The sequence below is a fragment of the Pelophylax lessonae genome, assembly GCF_965119305.1.
Source record: "Pelophylax lessonae genome assembly, chromosome: 3".
Lineage (NCBI taxonomy): Eukaryota > Metazoa > Chordata > Amphibia > Anura > Ranidae > Pelophylax > Pelophylax lessonae.
In genome coordinates this window covers 590,589,157-590,612,226 of record NC_138770.1, presented here as the reverse complement: position 1 = coordinate 590,612,226, position 23,070 = coordinate 590,589,157, and the positions used below count along the sequence as shown (strand labels likewise).

At 44.4% G+C, this 23,070-nt stretch overlaps 1 protein-coding gene across 1 annotated transcript in view; it reads left to right on the top strand.

The window, feature by feature from the left end:
* MACROD2 (mono-ADP ribosylhydrolase 2) overlaps positions 1-23,070 on the top strand; it is a gene marked incomplete at its 3' end in the record, with an annotated part of 3,247,744 nt that overhangs the window by 3,144,470 nt on the left and 80,204 nt on the right. The window contains 1 exon segment of the mRNA XM_082250969.1: positions 22,871-22,935. Within this exon segment, the coding sequence (XP_082107095.1) occupies positions 22,871-22,935 (65 nt within the window).

Sequence of the window (23,070 nt, the reverse complement as noted above, 5' to 3'; positions counted from 1 at the left end):
AGCTTTCTTTAGGTGGTATTTGATCACCTGTGCGATTTTTTGATCATGCGCTATAAACAAAAAAAAGCGTCAATTTTGCAAAAATAACAATATTTTTCAAATTTTTTTATATGAAATTCCCCCCAAAAAAATGTAAAAATCAAAATTTTTTAACATTTTCGGCCAATTTGTTTTATGCTACCTATGTTTGGTAAAAAAAAATCGCAAAAAGCGTATTTTGATTGGTTTGCGCAAAAGTTATCGCGTTTACTAACAAAGGGAAAGATTTTTGTCATTTCTGTTGTTTTTTTTTTTAACGCGTAATGGCGGCAATCTGCGATTTTTTTTTGCCGTACTGCGACATTGCGGCGGACAGATCGGACCCTTGACAGACATTTTTGACACTTTGGGGTTACCAGTGATATTACTGCAGTAATCAGTGCTATACATATGCACTGTTACTGCAAAATTACACTGGTAGTGAAGGGGTTAACTTTATTTGAGAGGGTGGGGCTGTGTGTGTCCCTAGGGGCGTGATTCTAACTGTGATTGGCTGTCTGTTGAGCTGTAGAAACAGTGATCAACGGTTCTACATAGTAGAACCGTGTGATCACAGTTTCTACACAGGGGAGAATGACAGGCGGCTTGTTTACACTAGCCGCCTGACTTTCTCCCTCTGCAGCGGCGATCGCAGAGTGACCGGCGGACATCGGGTCCGCCAGTCACACGCGCGCGGGGGGGGGGGTCCGTGACCACGCGGGAGCGCGCCTCCGGCGGCGCGCGCCTGCTCCCTAGACCCTCACAGGCTAGCGACGTAGATCTAGGTCACTTTGCCTGTGAGGGGCGGACTGCCGACGTAGATAGTCGTTAGGCAGTCGGCAAGTGGTTAAATGGTTACAGAAGCTCTTTTCAGCTGTTCTGGACCTGTTTTTGAGCAACGTTAGCCTCATTATAACACTGCTGCATGGACTTGAAATCGTAGCTATAGAAACCTTGAAGATTAGCTTTCACTAGCAGCTTAAGAAGCAGAACAAAAGAAACTAATTTCCCCCCAAATGTATTTTTTGGTGGGTTGACCCCATTTAATATCTTAATATTTAACAAATGAAAGTGAGAGATCCTCCTGAGCTTAGGCTTTCTTGAAATGAATCCATTGTTCTGCAGTCTTGATATCCCAGTGTCAACTCATATACACGAAAAATATTATTAGCGGGTTTGAACCTCCATCAGGATCTCTCATTCTAAATTAAGCTGAGCTAAACTTTTACCAGAACTCTGACATTCAGCCTGAAACTTAAATATTATTGCTCCAGAAAGCACATGAGTTATCTCATCTGCCTTTACAGGCTCTGACAGGCTTATTGTTACTTCGCATGATGAAGAGTTTTATTCCCCCCACTTCTGATGTATAGGAGATGTGAGATTTACTATATGTGACAGAATGCTTAGAGCAGCTTTTACACTTTTCTGTTTGTTTGGAAAATATTCCTCATCAGCAATTTTTGACTTTGATCTCTGTAAAGCTGTATGTCAAATCTGAGTGGATGCCAAACTTTGCATGAATGATGTTATGTGAGCTCGCTTCTTTCATTTTAATGTATGTACATATTGCACATGCAGTGAAATAGATACTCCTTAAATATTGTAGTGGTTATGCTATACCTATAAGCAACTAGTAAAAAATCATCCTAAACGTGCATCAAAATTGTTACAGCCAGAGATGTTGCTAACATTGTGCAAGACCCGGAGCACCTTGGGGCACGGCAGGAAGAAGAATGACCCGGGGTGCTTAGCAGGTCAAGGGGAATGGTGGGTGGGCCACAATGCATGGCAGGCGGAGGGACTTAAAGGGCATAGTTAAATACATTTTGTGCCTACTTACTGTATATATGGCACACACATGCCACAATCCTTGTATATATAAAAGTGTATATATAAAAATTTAAAAGTGTATAGCCAACACTTTATTTTTTTTTCTTTTACATAGGGTAGGGAAGGGGTAGAACCCCTGTCATGTTTTATTTCTGGGCTCCTGTAGTCAGAAAGACAGAAAGTAATGGTAAATCCAACATTTCACAGTTGTCACCAAAACAAAGGGAAAGGATACATTTTCCAATGGAGATGCTCTGAAGATAAATGTCTAAGAACAGAATTTTTAGACCTTAAAAGACCTAACATTTTAGAGATCCTCTCATTTTCGGTTTTGTGTCTCCAAGACAGACCACAAAAAAAAAACAGGATTTAACCAATCCTGTTCTATGCTAAAAAAAAAAAAAAATGTGTTTGACTATAAACACATTTTATAAATGACTAATTACTCATTAAAAAAAAAATGACACTCTTTCATTACCCATGCTTTTATGCACACAAAATATAGACAGATAGCTGATGGTTTGCCTGGACCTTACTTAAGGAGGAGCTTTAGTCAACAGCTACTAATACTGTAGCTGCTGTGCTGACTTTTAATATAAGAACATTTACCTGTCCAAGGGTCTACTGCTGTTCTTACCTGAGCCTGTTCTTCACGGGGCTTCGGGTTCATAGCGCTGGTATCTTAACTAATAGAAACCGGCTGTGCTTGGGAAAGGTCCTGCAGTCTCCCAGAAGGCTGCAGGTAAAGAGGGGAGGTGAAATTCCACTCAGATCACCCCAGTGACCTGGGCAGAAGTGGGAGTGGGTACTTGTCAAACCCCCAACCCCCCCCCCCCCCCAAAAAGAAGAAGAACTTCATTAACCTCTTGCAGATATACTGCGGCAAGGTGGCTCGGCTGCACGAATCACCGTACCCATATACGTTGTTCCTTGGGTGCGGGCATGGGGGCGCGTGCACATCGATTCGCAACAGGGGAAGCTGATCTGCGGGGCGGCTGGCCACGATTGCCGCTGGGCACCCGCGATCACTCCTCGGGAAGACAGAGCTGCGGTCTGCCGTTATAAACACAGCAGAATGTTTTTCTGTCAGCAATCAACACAGGGCCTCTGTGTTCCTCCTTTTTAGGAACACAGGTCTCTGTGTTGATTCCATAAGCCCACCCCCCTCACAGTTAGAAAGCACCTCCTAGGGACACATTTAACCCATTGATTGCCCCTGGTGTTAACCCCTTCCCTGCCAGTGTCATTAGTACAGTAACAGTGCATACTTTTAGCACTGTTTACTGTAGTAATGTCACTGCCCCCCCCCCCCCCCCACAAGTGTCAAAAATGTCAGTTAGGTGTCCGATCTGTCCACCGCAATGTTGCAGTCACGCTAAAAATCGCTGATCGCCGCCATTACTAGTAAAAACAAAATTCAATTAAAACGACATAAATCTTTCCCCTAGTTTCTAGACGCGGAAACCAACAAATATACACTTATTTTTTTTACCAAAAATATGTGGCAGAATACAAATTGGCCTAAAATGATGAAAAAATTTGATTTTTACATTTTTTTTATTGGGAATGTTATATAGCAGAATTTAAAAAAAAATTTTTTTTTTTCAAAATTGTAGCTCTTTTTTTGTTTATAACGCAAAAAATAAAAATCACAGAGGTTATCAAATACCACCAATAGAAATCTTTATTTGTGGGGAAAAAAAGAACATCAATTTTATTGGGGTACTGTGTTGCATGACCGTGCAATTGTCTGTTAAAGTAACGCAGTGCCGAATCGCAAAAAATGGCCTGGTCATTAAGGGGGTAAAACCTTCCAGTCCTTAAGTGGTTAAAATAATGATAGACTAGCTAGTTATCAGAAAGTGTTAAGATAATGAACACACAGGAGTGTGCAATTACAATATAAAAAAAACTGAGTCTAGGGTTTAGGAAAATACAACAGTATGGCCCCTTTTCACACATACGGACCGTTCGTCCATTTTTCATCCATCCGTTGACAGATGAAAAGCAGACATCAATGTATTCCTATGGAAAAACAGATGTAAATGGATAATCCTTCATTTACATCCGTTTTCATCCACTTCCATCAGCATCCTTTTTTTTGAAAGGATGAAAGCCCTATTTTTCATCTGTTAAAAAAAGGGATCGGACGAAAAATGGATGACAAGGGATGACAAAGGATGAAAAATGGATGTGAAACTGATGTTGACTGAAAAAAAATGACAAAAAAACGTAATGAAATGAACGATCCATATGTGTGAAAGAGGCCTAATACACTAACTAAACTTGCTAAAAGAAAAGGTAAATATATTTTTTTTGCAGCAGAGAAGAAATTCTACCTTCTTGCAATCTTTAAAAAAATGTACTACAGTTCCACCTAAAGGTCCCTTTCACACGGGCTGTCCAATCAGCTCCACCTGTCAGTTTTTGAGGTGGACCTGATCGGACCCCTCCGGGCTTCTAAGCGGGTTCAGGGACTCCGGTTGTGTGATTTCACTCCCACGCATGCACACGGGAGCCTTAATTTTTTAACAGTGTTCTGATGGTCTGGCACAGTATGCCGCACCTTTAGAGTGCATGCGCTGCATCCAGTGTGAATATCATAAGCCTTATTAACCACTTCTGGACCGGAAGATTTTCCCCCTTAATGACCAGGCCATATTTTGCGATTCGGCACTGTGTTATTAAATGGACGATTGCGCGGTTGTGCGACGCTGTACCCAAAAAAAATTGATGTCCTTTTTTTCCCACAAATAGAGCTTTCTTTTGGTGGTATTTGATCACCTCTGCGATTTTTATTTTTTGCACTATAAACAGAGAGCGACAATTATGAAAAAAATATATATATTTTTCACTTTCTGCTGTATAACATTCCCAAAAAGAAAAAATGTAAAAATCAATATTTTTTAACATTTTAGGTCAATTTGTTTTCTGCTACATATTTTTGGTAAAAAAAATCGCAATAAGCGTATTTTGATTGGTTTTCACAAAAGTTATCGCGTCCACTAACTACGGGAAAGATTTATGTCATTTTTGGGGGTTTTTTTACTAGTAATGGCGGCGATCTGTGATTTTTAGCGAGACTGTGACATTGCGGTGGACCGATCGGACTCCTAACTGACATTTTTTACACTTTTGCTGGGACCAGTGACATTACTACAGTAATGTAGTACAGTAAAACAGTAGTACAGTAAAAATATGCACTATTACTGTAATAATGACACTGGCAGGGAAGGGGTTAACACTGTGGGTGACCAAAGGGGTTAAATGTGTACCTAGGGGTGTGTTTCTAACTGTATGGGGATTGGGCTTGTGAAATGATCACAGAGACCTGTAATCCTATATAGAAGGATCACAGGGGTTCTGTGATCATTGCAGAGAGAAGAACGTTCAGCTGTGTTTACAACCGCTGACCGTTCTTCTCTCTCAGTGGGGAGGGATCGCGGGTGCTCCGACTGCTGCCTGCCCCGTGCATCGGAGTCCCCACTGCCGAGTGGGCGCGCGCCCGCCCCCTAACTGCAGGCGCGTGACCGATGTAGCCTTACATCGTTTCGCGCAGGAGGGCCAGCCTGCCACAGTAAATATGCAGGGGGCGGTCCGGAAGCCGTTAAAGGCTTACCTGTAGGTAAAAATCACAAGGCGTACTTTACTAACGCTTTAAATTAATTTGCTCTAATTTGATTGTATTTTGGCGTTACATTTTATTGCTGTACTTTTATTGTATCGTTACTCCCCTTCTTTCTGTATTTTGTGTGTTGATTTATATGTCTGATTCATTTGTTTATATATTCAATTCATTTTTTAAAACGGTATGCTTAAAATGATGGAAACAATTTGCATCTGAATTTACTAAGAATTTCATGGAATGAAAACAATATCAGCCTGACTAATGGGAAGTCAATGGTTAAGAATCCTGTACCAAGCATTTTTATGCAAGTGTCAAATAACATGGCAGAAAAACAGAACTAAAACAGAAGTTATTCTCTGAAGTTACACAGCTCTTCTATTAGTGACATTTTAGCCTCCCTGGAGGAACAGCTTAAAATTTATGACAAAACTTACAACAAACTTAAAATACTTTAAATGTCAGCAGCTTTGACTTACATTAGCTTTTCACAGTCAGATCACTTGCAATTGCACAGTACACTCACTTCCAATCTCTTACAACTCAGTATGGATGTACAGCTATTTTTTAACATTTTACCTCAAAAAACACTTAATAAACAGAATAAAAACATACTGTATAAGGGATTTGTTTTAACTGCCAGATTTGTAATTTTGTCTATCCAGTCCTGAGATTATTACTGCTCTGCCACACAAGACAGCTCTGTTTGGGATGATGCCTCCAGCTACAGGCATTATCCTTGTATTAAATTTGCAGCCAGCGGTTGGCTTTATTGTAGAAGTAATTTGAGTGGCTAAACAGCAGCTTTATCACTTCTGTGGGCATTGGAATGTGGTGCCCCTGCCCCTCCCCCCCCCCCCCCCCACTGCCATCACCTCCTCTCCCGGGCTCTCCTAGCTGATTGCAGAGCCCTCGAGCGCTCCGACAACTGCACAGAACAGAGAAAGAAGAACTGACGTCGTTCCTCCCTTTCTGTGACCCCAGGAACTGGAAACAACAAGGATTTGGTCAATTCTAGTTCCGTCTCTCTGTTTACCTGGCCTCTAGCGGCCAGGGGAAAGCAGCCAAACTGTGTCTGATCAGCTACATTGGAGGCCAGGGGAGAGATTTGGGGTGTAATAGACTTAAGATCTCTGCATAAAGAGGACCTATCATGGCCCATAATGTCACAAGGGATGTTGTTCATTATTTATTTTGGATTTGTTGAAATTCATTAAAATTATGATTCAAAAGTTTTGTCCAAATTTTGATTTGTAATGAAACAAATCGCATATATGTGTCCTGAAGCTGCCAAGCTCAACACAATCTGAGCTCTGCAGTTCAATGAAGGCCACATTTAGTTACTAACATTCTTTGCATTATCAATTAAGTTTGGATAAGTACAGACCTACATTAATTTGTGTAATTCAATTTGTTTTATTGTTCAGCTTTAGGACTGTGTTAGCACTCCATCTTATTGTTGGGCCAGCCTGTTCACCCTTTCCAAGTGTCTTGTTGAACCTCACATTTTATTTCTGTTGCTGAAAGTACTTCTAGTCAGGGCCACCAATAGGGTGATACAATCAACAAGGGTCTGGGTCTAGTAGGAGCTGCTTGTCCCATGATGTGAGAGCTTTAACTTGTGTGTCGAAAAGTTTTTTATATATTGTGAGGGATTAGCTTGGTGGCCGGCGTGGATGACCCCTTGGGGGGATTCGTTACACAGGGAGATAGCCGAGAAGTGATTGCAAACAACAGTTTGGTTTATTCATGCAATTTTCTTCACCAGACTGCAAGCGTCAAAAACATCCAAAATAAAATAAAACACAAATAAATCCTTGCCACTGTGGGCGGCTACCTTCTCACATACAGGAACCTATCTAATGAAGTCTGTCTCCAACCTACTGTTGGGCAGACTTGGCTGATCATGCAGCAGACTATCAATAGTCCATTTATTATCTCTTCACATAGAGAATGTCCCTTTTCTCTTCACCCAACACATGTTCATTGGACTTTCCTTTCACATAGAAAACATCCATTGGTTTTTCTCTTCACACTCTTCACATAGAAATAGTTAATTTTCTCACCTTGAGAAGTCTTCACACTTTTTATCCTCCTCAGCGCACATCGCTCCAGGAGGTCTTCCCCATGCTCACACAGCTTCAGGGGGCATTCCTTCTCCCATGCTCACACAGCGTCAGGAGGCACACATCTGACTGTCCTCCTCTCCCCAGCTCACACAGCGTCAGTAGGCAGCAATCCTTCTCCCATGCTCACACAGCGTCGGGAGGCACACATCTGACTGTCCTCCTCTCCCCAGCTCACACAGCGTCAGGAGGCAGCAATCCTTAGACTTCCTCTGGACAAATTATAGAGGCCTTAATTTCCTCATTCTGAACAGCTGAAGTCTGTTCAACGTCCTTAGACAGTTCTGGCTACCTCTGCAGCCGACACCCTATAGTAATTGGTGAATTTTCTAAACCAGGTGGAAATGTATCTCCTGTCTGTGACTACATCCACAGATTTACCTGACTTCCTGTCACAATATCCAAACCACCAGCAAGCATGTGACTAAATTATGGCCAGTTTGCCCTCCATAGCTATTTATACCCAGCCTGCCCATCCATCTATCTCTGGTTTCATCCCTCTTTTTGCCATCTATGCGGTGTTCTGTTAACATTCCAAAGGGAAGCATGATGCCCCATCACTAACCACATAAGACCACCCACCTTTGTTGGAGTTTGTGCAATTTATTTTTTCCTGTGAGGGCCGTCAGGTAGCCTATATGGGGTCCCATTGTTGTAATAGCTGCCTGCTGTCAATAATGTTACCAAAACTTTTTTCAATCATACCCTTCCTCTTTTTGTATTACAATTAGGGTTGAGCGGACACCTAGATGTCCGTGTTCGACGGGTTCGGCCGAACTTTAAAAAAAAGTCCGGGTCCGTGTCCCGGACTTTTACCGAACTTTTCCCGGACACCGAACCCCATTGAAGTCAATGGGGACCCGAACTTTAAGGCACTAAAATGGCTCTAAAACACCAAAGGAAAGGGCTGGAGTGCTGCAAATGGCAGCAAAACGTAATTAAGAGCATGGCAAGTGCTCTGCAAACAAATGTGGATAGGGAAATAACTTAAAACAACAAAAAAAAACAGAAAAATAAAACAATGTTCTTCTTCATCTCTGAAGGACGAGGCCCATATGGAGTAGGAGGGAGGTTGAGGTGGTGGTGGATGTGGCGGTGACATATGTATGCGCACAGGGTGTGCCGGGTGTGCCTGGGCACACCCTAATCACCTAGGGCACATAGCATTGCCAGTGAGGAGATGGGAAAGATCTCCCTCAGACCTGCTCTGCTCTATTTCTCTTTGCCTACAGGTACATGGCCCCGATACATTACTCTCCCTGCTGGCAAACACATGCATGTGTATTTCAACTTTGGGGTGCACACCTTAATGCAATAGGCTGCGCACACCTATGGGTGGTGTAGGTGGAAGCGGCGGTGGAGGAGGACCAGGGCCGGATTAAGAGCATCATGGGCTTGGTGCTGAGGATTTTGAAGGGCCTTAAGGGCCGTGCCTTGCCATGCACCCAGAGGAGGAAGGGTGCAGCCATGCATGCCTAATTCAACATGGGATGCTGTCTCTGAAGCCCATAAACACATCCATGCATCGGCAACTGTCCCTCCTTGTCCGGCCTTCGCGCTGTGTGGGGAGGTTCTGAGGGTGCTGCCTGGGGAAGCGAGCATAGAAGCCAGACTTCTGTGTTTACAAGTGACAGAAGAGCGGTAACAGTGAATATGGCCAACCCGGGGCCTATATAAAAGGTAGGGGCCTGGAGCTGCAGCTCCAATAGCCCCTACGTTAATCTGGCCCTGAGGAGGAGGACGAGGTAGCCAAAACTGCTTCTTTTCACAAATTTTAAATGAGGGCACACCCCAAAAGAGTGAGAAAGAGCAAAAATGGAACAATGGGTGGGTAAGGTCGGTATCCATTGCTATTCTGCACAAGGTACGGAAAAGTCCCGTGGGATCCATGCCTGGTTCATTTTAATGAACGTGAGCTTGTCCACATTGTCTCTGGACAGGCGGCTGCGCTTGTCTGTTATAACGCCCCCAGCCGTGCTAAATACCCGTTCAGATAATACACTGGCTGCAGGGCACGCCAGCACCTCCAAGGCGTAAAGGGCAAGCTCAGGCCATGTGCCCAATTTGGAGACCCAGAAGTTGAAGGGGGCAGACCCCTCATTCACTACATGTAGGCGTGTGCACACATACTGCTCCACCATGTTGGTAAAATGCTGCCTCCTGCTAAGACGTTCCATCTGAGCTGCTGGTGCTGCTGTTTGTTGTGGCGTGCTGACAAAGCTTTTCCACATTTCGGCCATGCTAACCCTGCCTTCTGAGGTGCTGGCGGTGCCCTGGTTGCGTTGGCGACCTCCTCCTCCTCCTCCTCCTCCTCTGCCTTGTGCTTCCACTGCGGCCCCGCTGTCAGATGGGAATGCCAGCAGCATGGCGTCTACCAGCGTGCGCTTGTACTCGCGCATCTTGCGATCGCGCTCCAGTGAGTGAATTAAGGACAGTACGTTGTCCTTGTAACGGGGATCCAGCAGCGTGGCCACCCAGTAATCAGCACAAGTTAGAATGTGGGCAACTCGGCGGTCGTTGTGGAGACACTGCAGCATGTAATCGCTCATGTGTGCCAGGCTGCCCAGAGGCAACGAAAGGCTGTCCTCTGTGGGAGGTGTATCGTCCATGTCCTCTGTATCCCCCCAGCCACGCACCAGTGATGGCCATGAGCTGGCCTGGGTGCCACCCTGCTGTGAACATGGTTCCATCTCCTCCTCCAGCTCCTCCTCCTCCTCATCCTCCTCATCCTCCAGAACTGTGCCCCTGCTGGACAATTGTGTCCCTGGCGTTTGTGTGTGCAGGAACCCACCCTCGGAGCCCCTTGCGAATGACTGCCCTGAAAGCCTTGGAAATGTTACCTCTTCATCCTCCTCCTCCTCCTCATCCTGTGCCACATCCTCTTCCATCATCGCCCGAATTGTTTTTTCAAGGAGGCATAGAAGTGGGATAGTTAAGCTGAGAACGGCCTCATTGCCACTGGCCATGTTGGTGGAGTACTCAAAACAGCGCAACAAGGCACACAGGTCTCGCATGGAGGCCCAGTTATTGGTGGTGAAGTGGTGCTGTTCCGCAGAGCGACTCATGCGTGCGTGCTGCAGCTGAAACTCCACTATGGCCTGCTGCTGCTCGCACAGTCTTTCCAGCATGTGCAAGGTGGAGTTCCACCTTGTGGGCACGTCACATATGAGGCGGTGAGCGGGAAGGCCGAAGTTACGCTGCAGCGCTGCCAGGCGAGCAGCAGCAGGGTGAGAACGCCGAAAGTGCGCACAAACGGCCCGCACTTTCTGCAGCAGCTCTGACATATCGGGGTAGTTTTTAAGGAACCTCTGCACCACCAAATTCAGCACATGCGCCAGGCAAGGGATGTGCGTCAAACCGGCTAGGCCCAGAGCTGCTATGAGATTTCTCCCGTTATCGCACACCACCAGGCCGGGCTTGAGGCTCGCTGGCAGCAACCACTCATTTGTCTGCTGTTCCATGCTCCTCCACAACTCCTGCGCGGTGTGTGGTTTGTCCCCCAAACAGGCAAGTTGTAAAACTGCCTGCTGTCGTTTACCCCTGGCCGTGCTGAAGTTGGTGGTGAAGGTGTTACGCTGTCCGGATGAGGAGGCGGTAGAGGATGAGGAAGCGGAGTAGGAGGAGTTAGGAACAGGAGGCAAACTGAAGCGCCCTGCAATCCTCGGTGGTGGAAGGACATGCGCCAAATTGCTATCCGCCTCAGGCCCATCCGCCACTGCATTTACCCAGTGTGCCGTTAGGGAGATATAATGCCCCTGACCGTGCTTACTGGTCCACGTATCGGTAGTTAGGTGGACCTTGGCACAGATGGCGTTGCGCAGTGCACACCTGATTTTTTCCCCCACTTGGTTGTGCAGGGAAGGGATGGCTTGCCTGGAAAAGTAGTGGCGGCTGGGCACGACGTACTGTGGGACAGCCACCGACATAAGGTTTTTAAAACTGTGCGTCTCCACCAGACGGAATGACAGCATTTCAAAGGCCAATAATTTTGAAATGCTGGCATTCAGGGCCAGGGATCGCGGGTGGGTAGGGGGGTACTTCCTCTTCCTCTCAAGTGTTTGGGAGATGGAAAGCTGTACGCTTCCATTGTGGAGATGGTTGTTGGTGACCCAGGTGGTGGTGTTGCTGACAGATCGTCTGTTTGCGGGGTGGCAGGTGCCGGTATCACTACAGATGTGGCTGGAGCGGCCGAGACTGCAGCAGAAGAGGAAGCAGGATGAGCCAGAGACGTTTCTTGGTTTTGAAGGTGTGTACTCCACTGCAGCTCGTGCTTTGCACTTAGATGCCTGATCATGCAGGTTGTGCTCAGGTTGAGAAGGTTTATGCCTCGCTTCAAGCTCTGATTGCACAGGGTGCAAACCACTCGTGTCCTGTCATCAGCACATTTTCTAAAGAACTTCCACGCTAGAGAACTCCTTTGAGCTGACTTTGGTGCGCTCGTTCCCTTGCTGTGTTGGGCAGTAGCGGGCGTAGTGTCTAGGGCACGGCCGCTCCGCTTCTGCACCCTGCTCCCTCTTCTGCTGTGCTGGTGGCTCTGTGCGACCACCGCCTCTTCCTCCAAACTACTCAGGTCACCTGCATGACGTTCATTCCATGTGGGGTCGAGGACCTCATCGTCCTCCACATCATCTTCCACCCAGTCTTCACCCCTGCCCTCCTTGTCGGTCTCCACAATGCTGAACGCCGCAGCAGTTGGCACCTGCGTTTCGTCATCATCGGAGACGTGCTGCGATGATCCTTGCATGTACTCATCTTGAGAAATAAGTGGTTGGGCATCGCTGCACTCAATCTCTTCCACTTCTGGGGTAGGGCTAGGTGGATGGCCCTGGGAAACCCTGCTGACAGAGTCATCAAAAAGAAGAAGAGACTGCTGTATGGCTTGGGGCTCAGACTGCTTGCCTGATTTGCAAGGGGGTGAGGTGAAAGACGGTTGGACATCGGCTGCAGGTGCCAACTGTGACCTTTCTGCAGTAGACTGGGTGGGAGACAATGTGAAGGAACTGGAGGCACTGTCAGCAGCAAACCAATCTACTATCGCCTCCACTTGTTCTGGCCTCATCACTTCTAGGGGCGTATGATGCCCTACCAAATACTGATGCAGGTTCTGTCGCCTACTCACACTTGAGGAAGGTGTTTCACTTGTGCGTGTAGCTGGCACAGATCGACCACGTCCTCTCCTTGCAACAGGAGCTCTACCAGCAGCACCACGACCCAGACCACGGCCCTTATTTGACGGTCTCCTCATATTTCTGTAATTTAAGATCTTGCCCTAGAAAGGTTTTTATTGAATAGCGGAATAGGAAATATGATCCAAAAAAGTGTATGTATCTCGCACGTACAAAACCACACTAGGCCCCAATTACTATTGTTTCTACCCCTAAAAGGATGGATGAGGAGTATGGAACAGACAGCACCCTCAAATCTTCAGAAGTATGAGATGAACCTCAAAAACTTGGAAAGGTGGATCTCACACGTACCGACACAGACTATCCCGCAATTCAATTGATCCTCAAAGGTTTTTATTGAATAGCGGAATAGGAAATATGATCAAAAAAAGTGTATGTATCTCGCACGTACACCACCACACTAGGCCCCAATTACTATTGTTTGTACCCCTAAAAGGATGGTTGAGCAGTAGGAGGAGGAGTATGGAACAGGCAGCACCCTCAAATCTTCAGAAGTATGAGATGAACCCCAAAAACTTGGAAAGGTGGATCTCACACGTACCGACGCAGACTATCACGCAATTTAATTGATCCCCAAAGGTTTTAATTGAATAGCGGAATAGAAAATATGATCAAAAAGAAAGTGTATGTATCTCACACGTACACCACCACACTAGGCCCCAATTACTATTGTTTGTACCCCTAAAAGGATGGTTGAGGAGTAGGAGGAGGAGTATGGAACAGGCAGCACCCTCAAATCTTCAGAAGTATGAGATGAACCCCAAAAACTTGGAAAGGTGGATCTCACACGTACCGACACAGACTATCACGCAATTTAATTGATCCCCAAAGGTTTTAATTGAATAGCGGAAAAGAAAATATGATCAAAAAGAAAGTGTATGTATCTCACACGTACACCACCACACTAGGCCCCAATTACTATTGTTTGTACCCCTAAAAGGATGGTTGAGCAGTAGGAGGAGGAGTATGGAACAGGCAGCACCCTCAAATCTTCAGAAGTATGAGATTGTGTTCACTGTACCCCACAAAGATTGTGTTCACTGCACCCCACAAAGATTGTGTTCACTGCACCTCAAAAAGGATTTTGTTCACTGCACCCCACAAAGATTGTGTTCACTGCACCCTAAAAGGATTTTGTTCACTGCACCCCAAAAAGATTGTGTTCACTGTACCCCCCAAAGATTGTGTTCACTGCACCCCACAAAGATTCTGTTCCCTGTACCCCACAAAGATTGTGTTCACTGCACTCCAAAAAGGATGTTGTTCACTGCACCCCAAAAAGGATTTTGTTCACTGCACCCCAAAAAGATTGTGTTCACTGCACCCCACAAAGATTGTGTTCACTGCACCCCACAAAGGATTTTGTTCACTGCACCCCAAAAAGATTGTGTTCACTGTACCCCCCAAAGATTGTGTTCACTGCACCCCACAAAGGATTTTGTTCACTGCACCCCAAAAAGATTGTGTTCACTGTTCCCCCCAAAGATTGTGTTCACTGCACCCCACAAAGATTCTGTTCACTGTACCCCACAAAGATTGTGTTCACTGCACCCCACAAAGGATTTTGTTCACTGCACCCCAAAAAGATTGTGTTCACTGCACCCCAAAAAGGATTTTGTTCACTGCACCCCAAAAAGGATGTTGTTCACTGCACCCCAAAAAGGATTTTGTTCACTGCACCCCAAAAAGATTGTGTTCACTGCACCCCACAAAGATTGTGTTCACTGCACCCCAAAAAGGATTTTGTTCACTGCACCCCAAAAAGATTGTGTTCACTGCACCCCACAAAGATTGTGTTCACTGCACCCCAAAAAGGATGTTGTTCACTGCACCCCAAAAAGATTGTGTTCACTCACCCCACAAAGGATTTTGTTCACTGCACCCCAAAAAGATTGTGTTCACTGCACCCCAAAAAGGATGTTGTTCACTGCACCCCAAAAAGGATTTTGTTCACTGCACCCCAAAAAGGACGTTGTTCACTGCACCCCAAAAAGATTGTGTTCACTGCAGCCCAAAAAGATTGTGTTCACTGCAGCTCACACACAGAAAAATGGATGTGGATCACTGACACCTGCCTATCTCCTATCCCACACCACACAGCAATATTGATTGTAGTTTGTAGAACACAGTTTCCCTAAAATTCAGCAGCAGCCTCTCCCTAACAGGATTGAGAAGAGATCGTAGATCGGGACTAAGTGCAGACCCCACACAGCAATATCGATTGTAGTTTGTAGAACACTCTGACCCTAAAATTCAGCAGCAGCCTCTCCCTAACAGGATTGAGAAGAGATCGTAGATCAGGATTGAGTGCAGACCCCACCCCCCACACAGCAATATCGATTGTAGTTTGTAGAAGACACTGACCCTATAATTCAGCAGACTCTATCCCTAAAATGCCTACAACTCGCCCTGCCTAAACACTCCGACCTGTCCCTCAATTCTATCCGGACACAAATGGTTTTTTCCTGCCTGTCTTTCCCTAATCAGCAGCCAGCACGTTGATGTGTGCTCTGTCCCTGATCTAAGCAGCAGAATGAAGACGCTGCGGCTGCCTGGAACTTATAAAGACTTGGTCACATGCTTCAGACGGCCAATCACAGCTACTGAGACATTTGCAGGCATGGCTGGGATGGCTTAAGGCACACCAGTTAAACGATTGTTGATTGGCTGTTGAAAGCCCGCCATGAAAAGAGCGCCAAAGCATGCAAAACCCGGAAATAAAACGACCGAACACGGATTTTTACCCGAACATACAGTAAAGTGTCCGTGTTCGGGTACAAAAAATCCAATTATTCGGTACGCACACGAATAATACAGTCCGTGTTCGCTCAACACTAATTATAATATCCATCCTATTTGTAATTTCATTTACGCATACCCCTTGTAACCTTCCAAATCAGACCGCCGTATCAACTTTCTTCACCCTCACTCCCTACCTCTCTTCATCCCCTTCATCCCTTTTCGTCCTCTTCTACCAGGCCTCATTGGGCCACTTATGCTTCTCTCTCTACCTTTTTATTAAATCTCTGCCATATATTACTGCATTATACATACTTGTCATTGTTCATGGCATGCCCAACATTGTTTCATCTTTTATCTCAATAAATAAATATTGCAAAAAAAAAAACAAGTTACCAAAACTTTGTGGATGCAGATGACAATGTTTTGTTCGCCACTTATGCACTTATTTTTAGGTCAGTAACAGTATTAAGTGAAAACATAGGCGATAGATAAGCACAGATTTTACATTTTGGCCAAGAGAATACAAAGAAAGTATGAAATAAGAGTTGGACGTTTGCCAAAAATGAAGGCAATGAGTATCCTATTGGCCGAGACATCGAAGATTTTATCTGAATGATAACAGCTGCTAGAGAAATTTGGCTTAAAAGTCAAATATACGAGACTGATTCATTAAAACTGGACCAAATAAAATGAGCACACTAGTGGAGATGTTGCCAGTGGCAATCTATCAGGTTTCACCTTTCTTTTATAGAACATCTGAACAAGAATTTTGTTTTGAATTAATCCCACATGTGTGACATAAAAACTTAAGTTTGTGAAAGAACACAGACACAACTTATTTAGCACTGGCAATGAGAATAAATGTACATGACTGGTTGTATGTATGTACAATGTATTGCAATGTGTGACAAACTCACTGTATTAAAGCGGAAATCCTTCCAAAATGTAATATATTACAGCCTACCAATCATTAGATGTGGTGGCTGCTTTCATTTTCTTTTTTAGGCTTTTTAAAAGTTATTTTCACTTGGTGATTCTGTCAGTAACACACTTTCTGTCCTAGGATGTCTGCAATCTGGATGAAGTAGTAAATTAGAAACCTTTGGCCAGCGCTATTATCATTCTGGGGGAGAGGGAGATGTTAAGCTGGATACACACTATCCAACTTTTGTGGTTAGATTTCCTTCGGATTTACCTTTTCTTTGTAATGCAAAGACCTGGCTGACTGCATACAAATTGAAAGTGTTTAGGTCTGACCTTATATTATATGGTTTTGATAAGTCTAAAGGAAAAAGTCTTCAGAAGATCTTATAGTGTGTATGGCCCATTAGACTATTGGGCCATACACTATACAATTGTCTTTAGATTTTTTCCTTTAGATTTACCAAAACCATATAATATGAGGTCAAACCTAAACACTTTCAATTTGTATGCAGCCAAGCAGACCCTTGCACTACATAGTTGAAGGTAAAGCCCCGTACACACGTAGCGATTGTCGGCCGTAAATATTCGGCCGCCGAACGACCGGCCGATTGTCGGCTTGTTAGTATGATGCTTCCGACAGCCTACAGCGCATTTTCGGCCGAACAGAATCTGTCGTGCAAGCATTAAAATTTTTGTTGGCCAACACCAGAACGGCCGATTGTTCGCCAGTCAGTACAGATTTCGGCCGACAGACAGCAGATTTGCAAGACTGGGCATACTCAGAGAAGAAAAAAGACAAGGAAAGTTAACCATCACATGACATCACTTCTGCAGTCGGCTGTTGTTGGCCGACAAAATTCGTGTGCAGTCTTTTGCAGTTTTCAACAGACACGACAGCCCTGGACAAAAGACGGCCGATCGCACGAGGCTTTACCTGCAAGGCAAAGGCATAATGTGCTTGGATGCATCACATCCTACCACATTATGTGAAACTTACCTGAAAAAAAAGTAAAAAAGTGTTCCAGCAATACCCACCAGCCACAGCACACTGTCCTGAAGAAACGGCATGGGCGGCCTTTCCTTCAAAGCGCATGCGCCAATGATGTAACTGGTGGCTAGGACAGTAAGTTTTGCCTAAACATGCCCCGTTTAAAGCGGAGTTCCAGCCTCACACACTCACCTGTCCAACGGTCCAGCTATGCGGCTGCCCGAAGCCTCGCTCTTCTCCCTCTCTGCTCTGAGGTGCCGGCATCACTGGTGTGGGCACCTGGCTGTGACAGTTTGCGGCTTCACAGCCGGGTATGCACTGCGCATGCGCGAGTTGTGCTACGCGCCGTGATTTGCCGGCAATCTTCTGGGACCTCTGACATGTCCCAGAAGATTGCAGGGAGGGAGGGGGAGAGGAGAACTTCCGCTCAGGGCGCCGCGGTGCTCCAAGCGGAAGTGGGAGCGGGTACCTGTCAAAACTAGGTACCCGCTCCCCCCCCCCCCCCCCCAAAAAAAATGACATGCCAAATGTGGCATGTCAGGGGGTTAGAACCACCTAAAGCGGAAGTTCCACTTTTGGGTGGAACTCCGCTTTAAGAGATGTTTACTGTCCTAGCAGCCATTTTAGAAGATATTTACACTACCTATAGGTAGGCCTTAATATAGGCTTTCCTATAGGTAAAATCCAAAGATGGAAGTTTACTAAAAAGGGATGGCTGATGGCCATCGTCCTTTAGAATAAGCTTGCAGATGAGAAGTAATCAGTCAATAAGCAGCATCGTGGTTCCTAGTATTTTTAGAAGGGGGTCAGCAGTATTAGCCTATTCATTTTGTTTATGACAGGTTTCCTTTGACACAGCAAATTCTATTAACTTCCCTTTTTTTTTCACTGCTGTTTGGATAAACAGGAGACGTGATGCTTTTAGTGACATCTATTTCGTATCTCTCATGAATAAGATATTTATTAAAAGCAAACCCTTGATTAAATATTTATTCTGCAATAAAACAAATCAACTCCTATCTTGCCAGTGCCTTGTGCTTTCCGCAAGTTAATGGAGCTTTCCCGATCCCGACCGGTGACAGGGATAGGCTATGGCAGCAAGCGTTTTTTGTTTTTTAATAAAACATTTTATATCCCTTATTGATTTATGTACGTGTTATATTGTTGACAGCCATTGGAAATTACTTTTGTATAGTTCCTTAAACAAAGTATTATTTTTTGCTTAGCACCAGACATTCAGTGTTTTCATTTAAAGATTGTCGTATTTATTATTTATGTGTCAATTTCATAACATTTGCCAGCGCATTGGATTTTTATTTTTAATGTTTCCACAGCTGGCTTTATTATGCTATGAGTGGATGCACAAGTTTAAAATCTTCCTTTCATCATTCAGGAAACACATTGCACGGAATGCTTTACGTTGTCATGTCATTTACTCCCAGTATTCATGTAAGTATAGGAAACAAAGAATGCGTGTGGGCCTAGCGCATTATCCTCAAAACATGTTTTAATAAATGCTATAAAATGGAGGTGAATGTACTCACAAACCATTGCCTGCATCACAGCTTAGACATAACATCATTTGCTTAATTCCATATACGTAAATTCATAGACACATCCGCTAACGCGTTTTGAGGTTACCCTCTTCTTCAGAGCCTTTCCCGTATGTAGACATGTTCAGAGGAGGAGGAAATTACACTCTCCTGGTGAGATGATGTGTAGACAGGAGGATTCATCAGATTCAGATCAGGGTAGGGGAGGTCTCCTCTCCAGTAGATGGGGGTACAGGGGAACTAATCCTAGGGTCACAGGCCACCACATAACATGCCCACCCCCATTGATGAAATGTTGAGGTATGCACCCCAAGAGAGGATTAGTTCCCCTGTACCCCCATATACTGGGGAGGAGACCCCCTCCCCACTCCACAGTCCAGGAATCCGATCATTCTTCCTGTCTACACATCATCTCACCGAGAGAGTGTCATTTCCTATTACTTCGAACATGTCTACATACGGGAAAGGCTCTGAAAAAGACCTCGAAACGTTTTAGCCTATGTGTCTACAAGCATTGTGAATTTACTTTTATGGACTTAAGCAGATGGTGTTATGTCTAAGCTATGATGCAAGCATTGGTTTGTGAGTACATTCACCTCCGTTTTATACCGTTTATTAAAACACCTTCAGAGGAAAATGCACTAGGCCCACGTGCCTTCTTTGTTTCCTATACTTAGTCATATTGGACATCCCCAGTCTTTTGAGGGCAGCGAGGAGCACATTATCTACATGCAGTAATATGTCAAAATAGGAGTTTGGCACCACGCTGAGACTTATAGCACAGTGCAGGGGAGTAAATATAGTGACATTTTCAGAACTCCCAGTGTTCACCCTGATCATTCTGACACTATATACAAAGGTTAATATAAAAATTTATTGGCAAAACCATTCTTGTTCCATCATGGACTATAAGTGATGTTATTGCAAGATGATGACATCATATAGTAACTTGCCTCACTGCCTTTTTTTTAACTAAATGGCTATATGACTCAACACATTTTACTATAGTTGATGTTATTAACCTCAGCTTTGACTCATTCCTACTGCCCTACCCACATCTGTAACATGTTACTTCTTCTATCTAAAACAAAGAAAAATTCATAGCTCAACTTACCAACCAGCCTGCAACAAACATAATTGTCTTATCTAAGTTTGGATTTACACTTATGGGAATTGGATGCGGGTTTCCCTACATCCAATTTGCATAACAGGAGATTGTGACTGGCCCTCAATGGAGCCAGTTCACACATCTCCATGGCGGCTGCAGAGCGGATTGCACAGGGGTCCTATGCGTCTTTTGCTTCATTTCAGATCTGAATTCAGGCAAAAATTTGGGCCTGATTCATGAAACAGAGAACAGGGGTGCACTGCACCCCTGCTGTGTGCCACATCTGCATTAGGTGTGAACCCAACCATGTTAAATGTTAAAAACAGGATTTTAGTTTGCACTCATTTGCAAATACATGCATAAGCTGCAGAGGCCACGACAAGGCACTCCAGTATTATCTGCTGTCCTACCTTTATACATTTTGAGAGGCTTTATAGTAGGAGCATGTACACTTTATTGGCAAAAGTATTGGGACGCCTGCCTTTACATGCACATTGTCTTTACTGGCATCCCAGTCTTAGTCCATAGAGTTCAATATTAAGTTGGCCAACCCTTTACAGGTATAACAACTTCAACTCTTCTGAGAAGGCTGTCCACAAGGTTTAGGAGTGTATCAATGGGAATGTTTGACCATTCTTGCAGAAGTGCATTTGATGTTGGACAAGAAGGCCTGGCTCGCAGTCTCCGCTCTAATTCATCCCAAATAGATGAGCGTGTTTGGGGTAAAGGAAGTTGATTGGCCTGCACAGAGTCCTGAACTCAACTTGAAATAACACCTTTGGGATGAATTAGAGCGGAGACTCTAATCAGTGCCTGACCTCACAAATACGCTTTTGGAAGAATGGTCAAACATTCCCAAAGACCAGTGATGGCGAACCTTGACACCCCAGATGTTTTGGAACTACATTTTCTATGATGCTCAACTACGCTGCAGAGTGCATGAGCATCAATGGAAATGTAGTTCCAAAACATCTGGGGTGCCAAGGTCCACCATCACTGCCATAGACACACTCCTAAACCTTGTGGAAAGCCTTCCCAGAACAGTTAAAGCGGGTATAGCTCCAAAGGGTGGGCCAACTCAATATTGAACCCTACGGACTAAGATTGGGATTCCATTAACGTTCATGTGCATGTAAAGGCAGGTGTCCCAATACTTTTGATTTAGTATTGGAAAGACTGGAGGGAGCCCACTCCTTCTTAAAGGCACAGGGGCATACTGGACACCCAGCTAATAGCACGACAACGAAGGTGTCCAGTGCGCCACCTCACTAAATATTCAACAGAACAAACGAACGGCAACTCCCCCAACCTATAACTGGCCTTAACAGCAAGATGGAAGGGTGACGCATGTCAAACACAAAGAAAAATTCCCAGCTCAGCTTAGCAACCAGCCTTGAACAAACCAAATTGTCCTGTCTGTTTGTACCTCTTCTATCTAGTATTATAAAACTAAAGCTGTAAATATCATAGACAATGTTCAGTTACTGATGTGTGAGATTTATTTGGAGAGTACATTAGGTTGTTTGTGCTAGACAGAAGCTAAAAGCTCCTGGTAAGCAGCAGGAGGCACGTTTCTAAAGCTGGCCATACATGTGACAATTTTCTGTCAATTTCAACCACTTTCCCTCTACCAGGAACTGCACATACAATCACAAGTAATTGTCAGAAACTAAACAGTCTACCACCTGCTATTTCAATCGACCGCTAGAATTCAGTTGATTGTTAAGTTCAGACTGGAGAATAAGCTGGCAGCTTTAATACAGTTTGTTCAAAATGGGGAAAAAAATGCAACGATATAGTGGAATGCAATCATGTTTTTCCACCAGGTCCAACTCCCTTCAGATGACTGATAGCACCAAAATATTTTATTTGTTTAAAAAATATATATATTTGTTTTTAGGTAGCACTTGGGAAAGTTAGAATGCCTGTCCAGTTTTACTTGTCACCTTTATGGAGTGTGCCCCAAGTCAGCACAGAAAGTGATGGAAAACCTCTCCACCAGGCAGCTCTCTGTAGACACATTCATAAGACAGCTAATGATTTTATGTCTCAAAAGACATCTGCTCCAGGCACCACCACTGAGTAATTCTTTATTCTTTTCAGAGGGTAGACCCACTGGGGTTGATCTACTAAAGGCAAATAGACTGTGCACTCTGCAAGTGCAGTTACTCCAGAGATTAGCGAACAAGGTAAAACTTCACTTTGCACAGAATACCAAATCGTGTGCAAGGAAAATAAAAAATAAATTGCTTTTTTACTTGCGCATGATTGGATGATGGAAATCAGCAGAGCTTCTGCTCATTTTATAAGCTCTGGAGCTACTGCAGTTTGCAACGTGCACAGTCTATTTGCCTTTAGTAAATCAACCCCACTGTATTGTGTATCTCATGGGATAAGGGATAAGGGTGTATGGCAAATTGCGGAGGAGGAAAGATGTGGATGAGCCCTTTCCTGGGGTTTGTCAACCTACTTGACTAGTTGTTTCCATACACCTCCCGATAACCATAAATGAATGGCCAACAGTTTTCCACCCAACTTCAAATGGACCAGAGTCAAAGTTTCGGCTGATGGTCTGTATTTTGCAAAAAACTATGAAACCACTTGTGTCACAGATAATGGGATAGGCAATCCAACATGCAGTATATTGTTTTGAAAAGTGGAATACATTAAAAATATATTTGTTAAAGGCTTATGAAAATCAGTTTTGTGAAATATGATTTATTCATATGTTTATACAGTATGATTTTTGTGTTATTTCTCCTTCTAGAACAATCTCACGCATCAGATTTGGCAGATGACAGTATGAACGAACCATCTCAAGGTAATAAGACATGTATTCATGTGTTTCCTATCCATACCATACCCATAGCCATACTTGACAATGATGGCAATGTTTAATAATGGCCTGTTTATGCCTTGTAAAAAGCATTGAATCACAGTGTGCTGCATTTAAATTTGTTAGTAGAT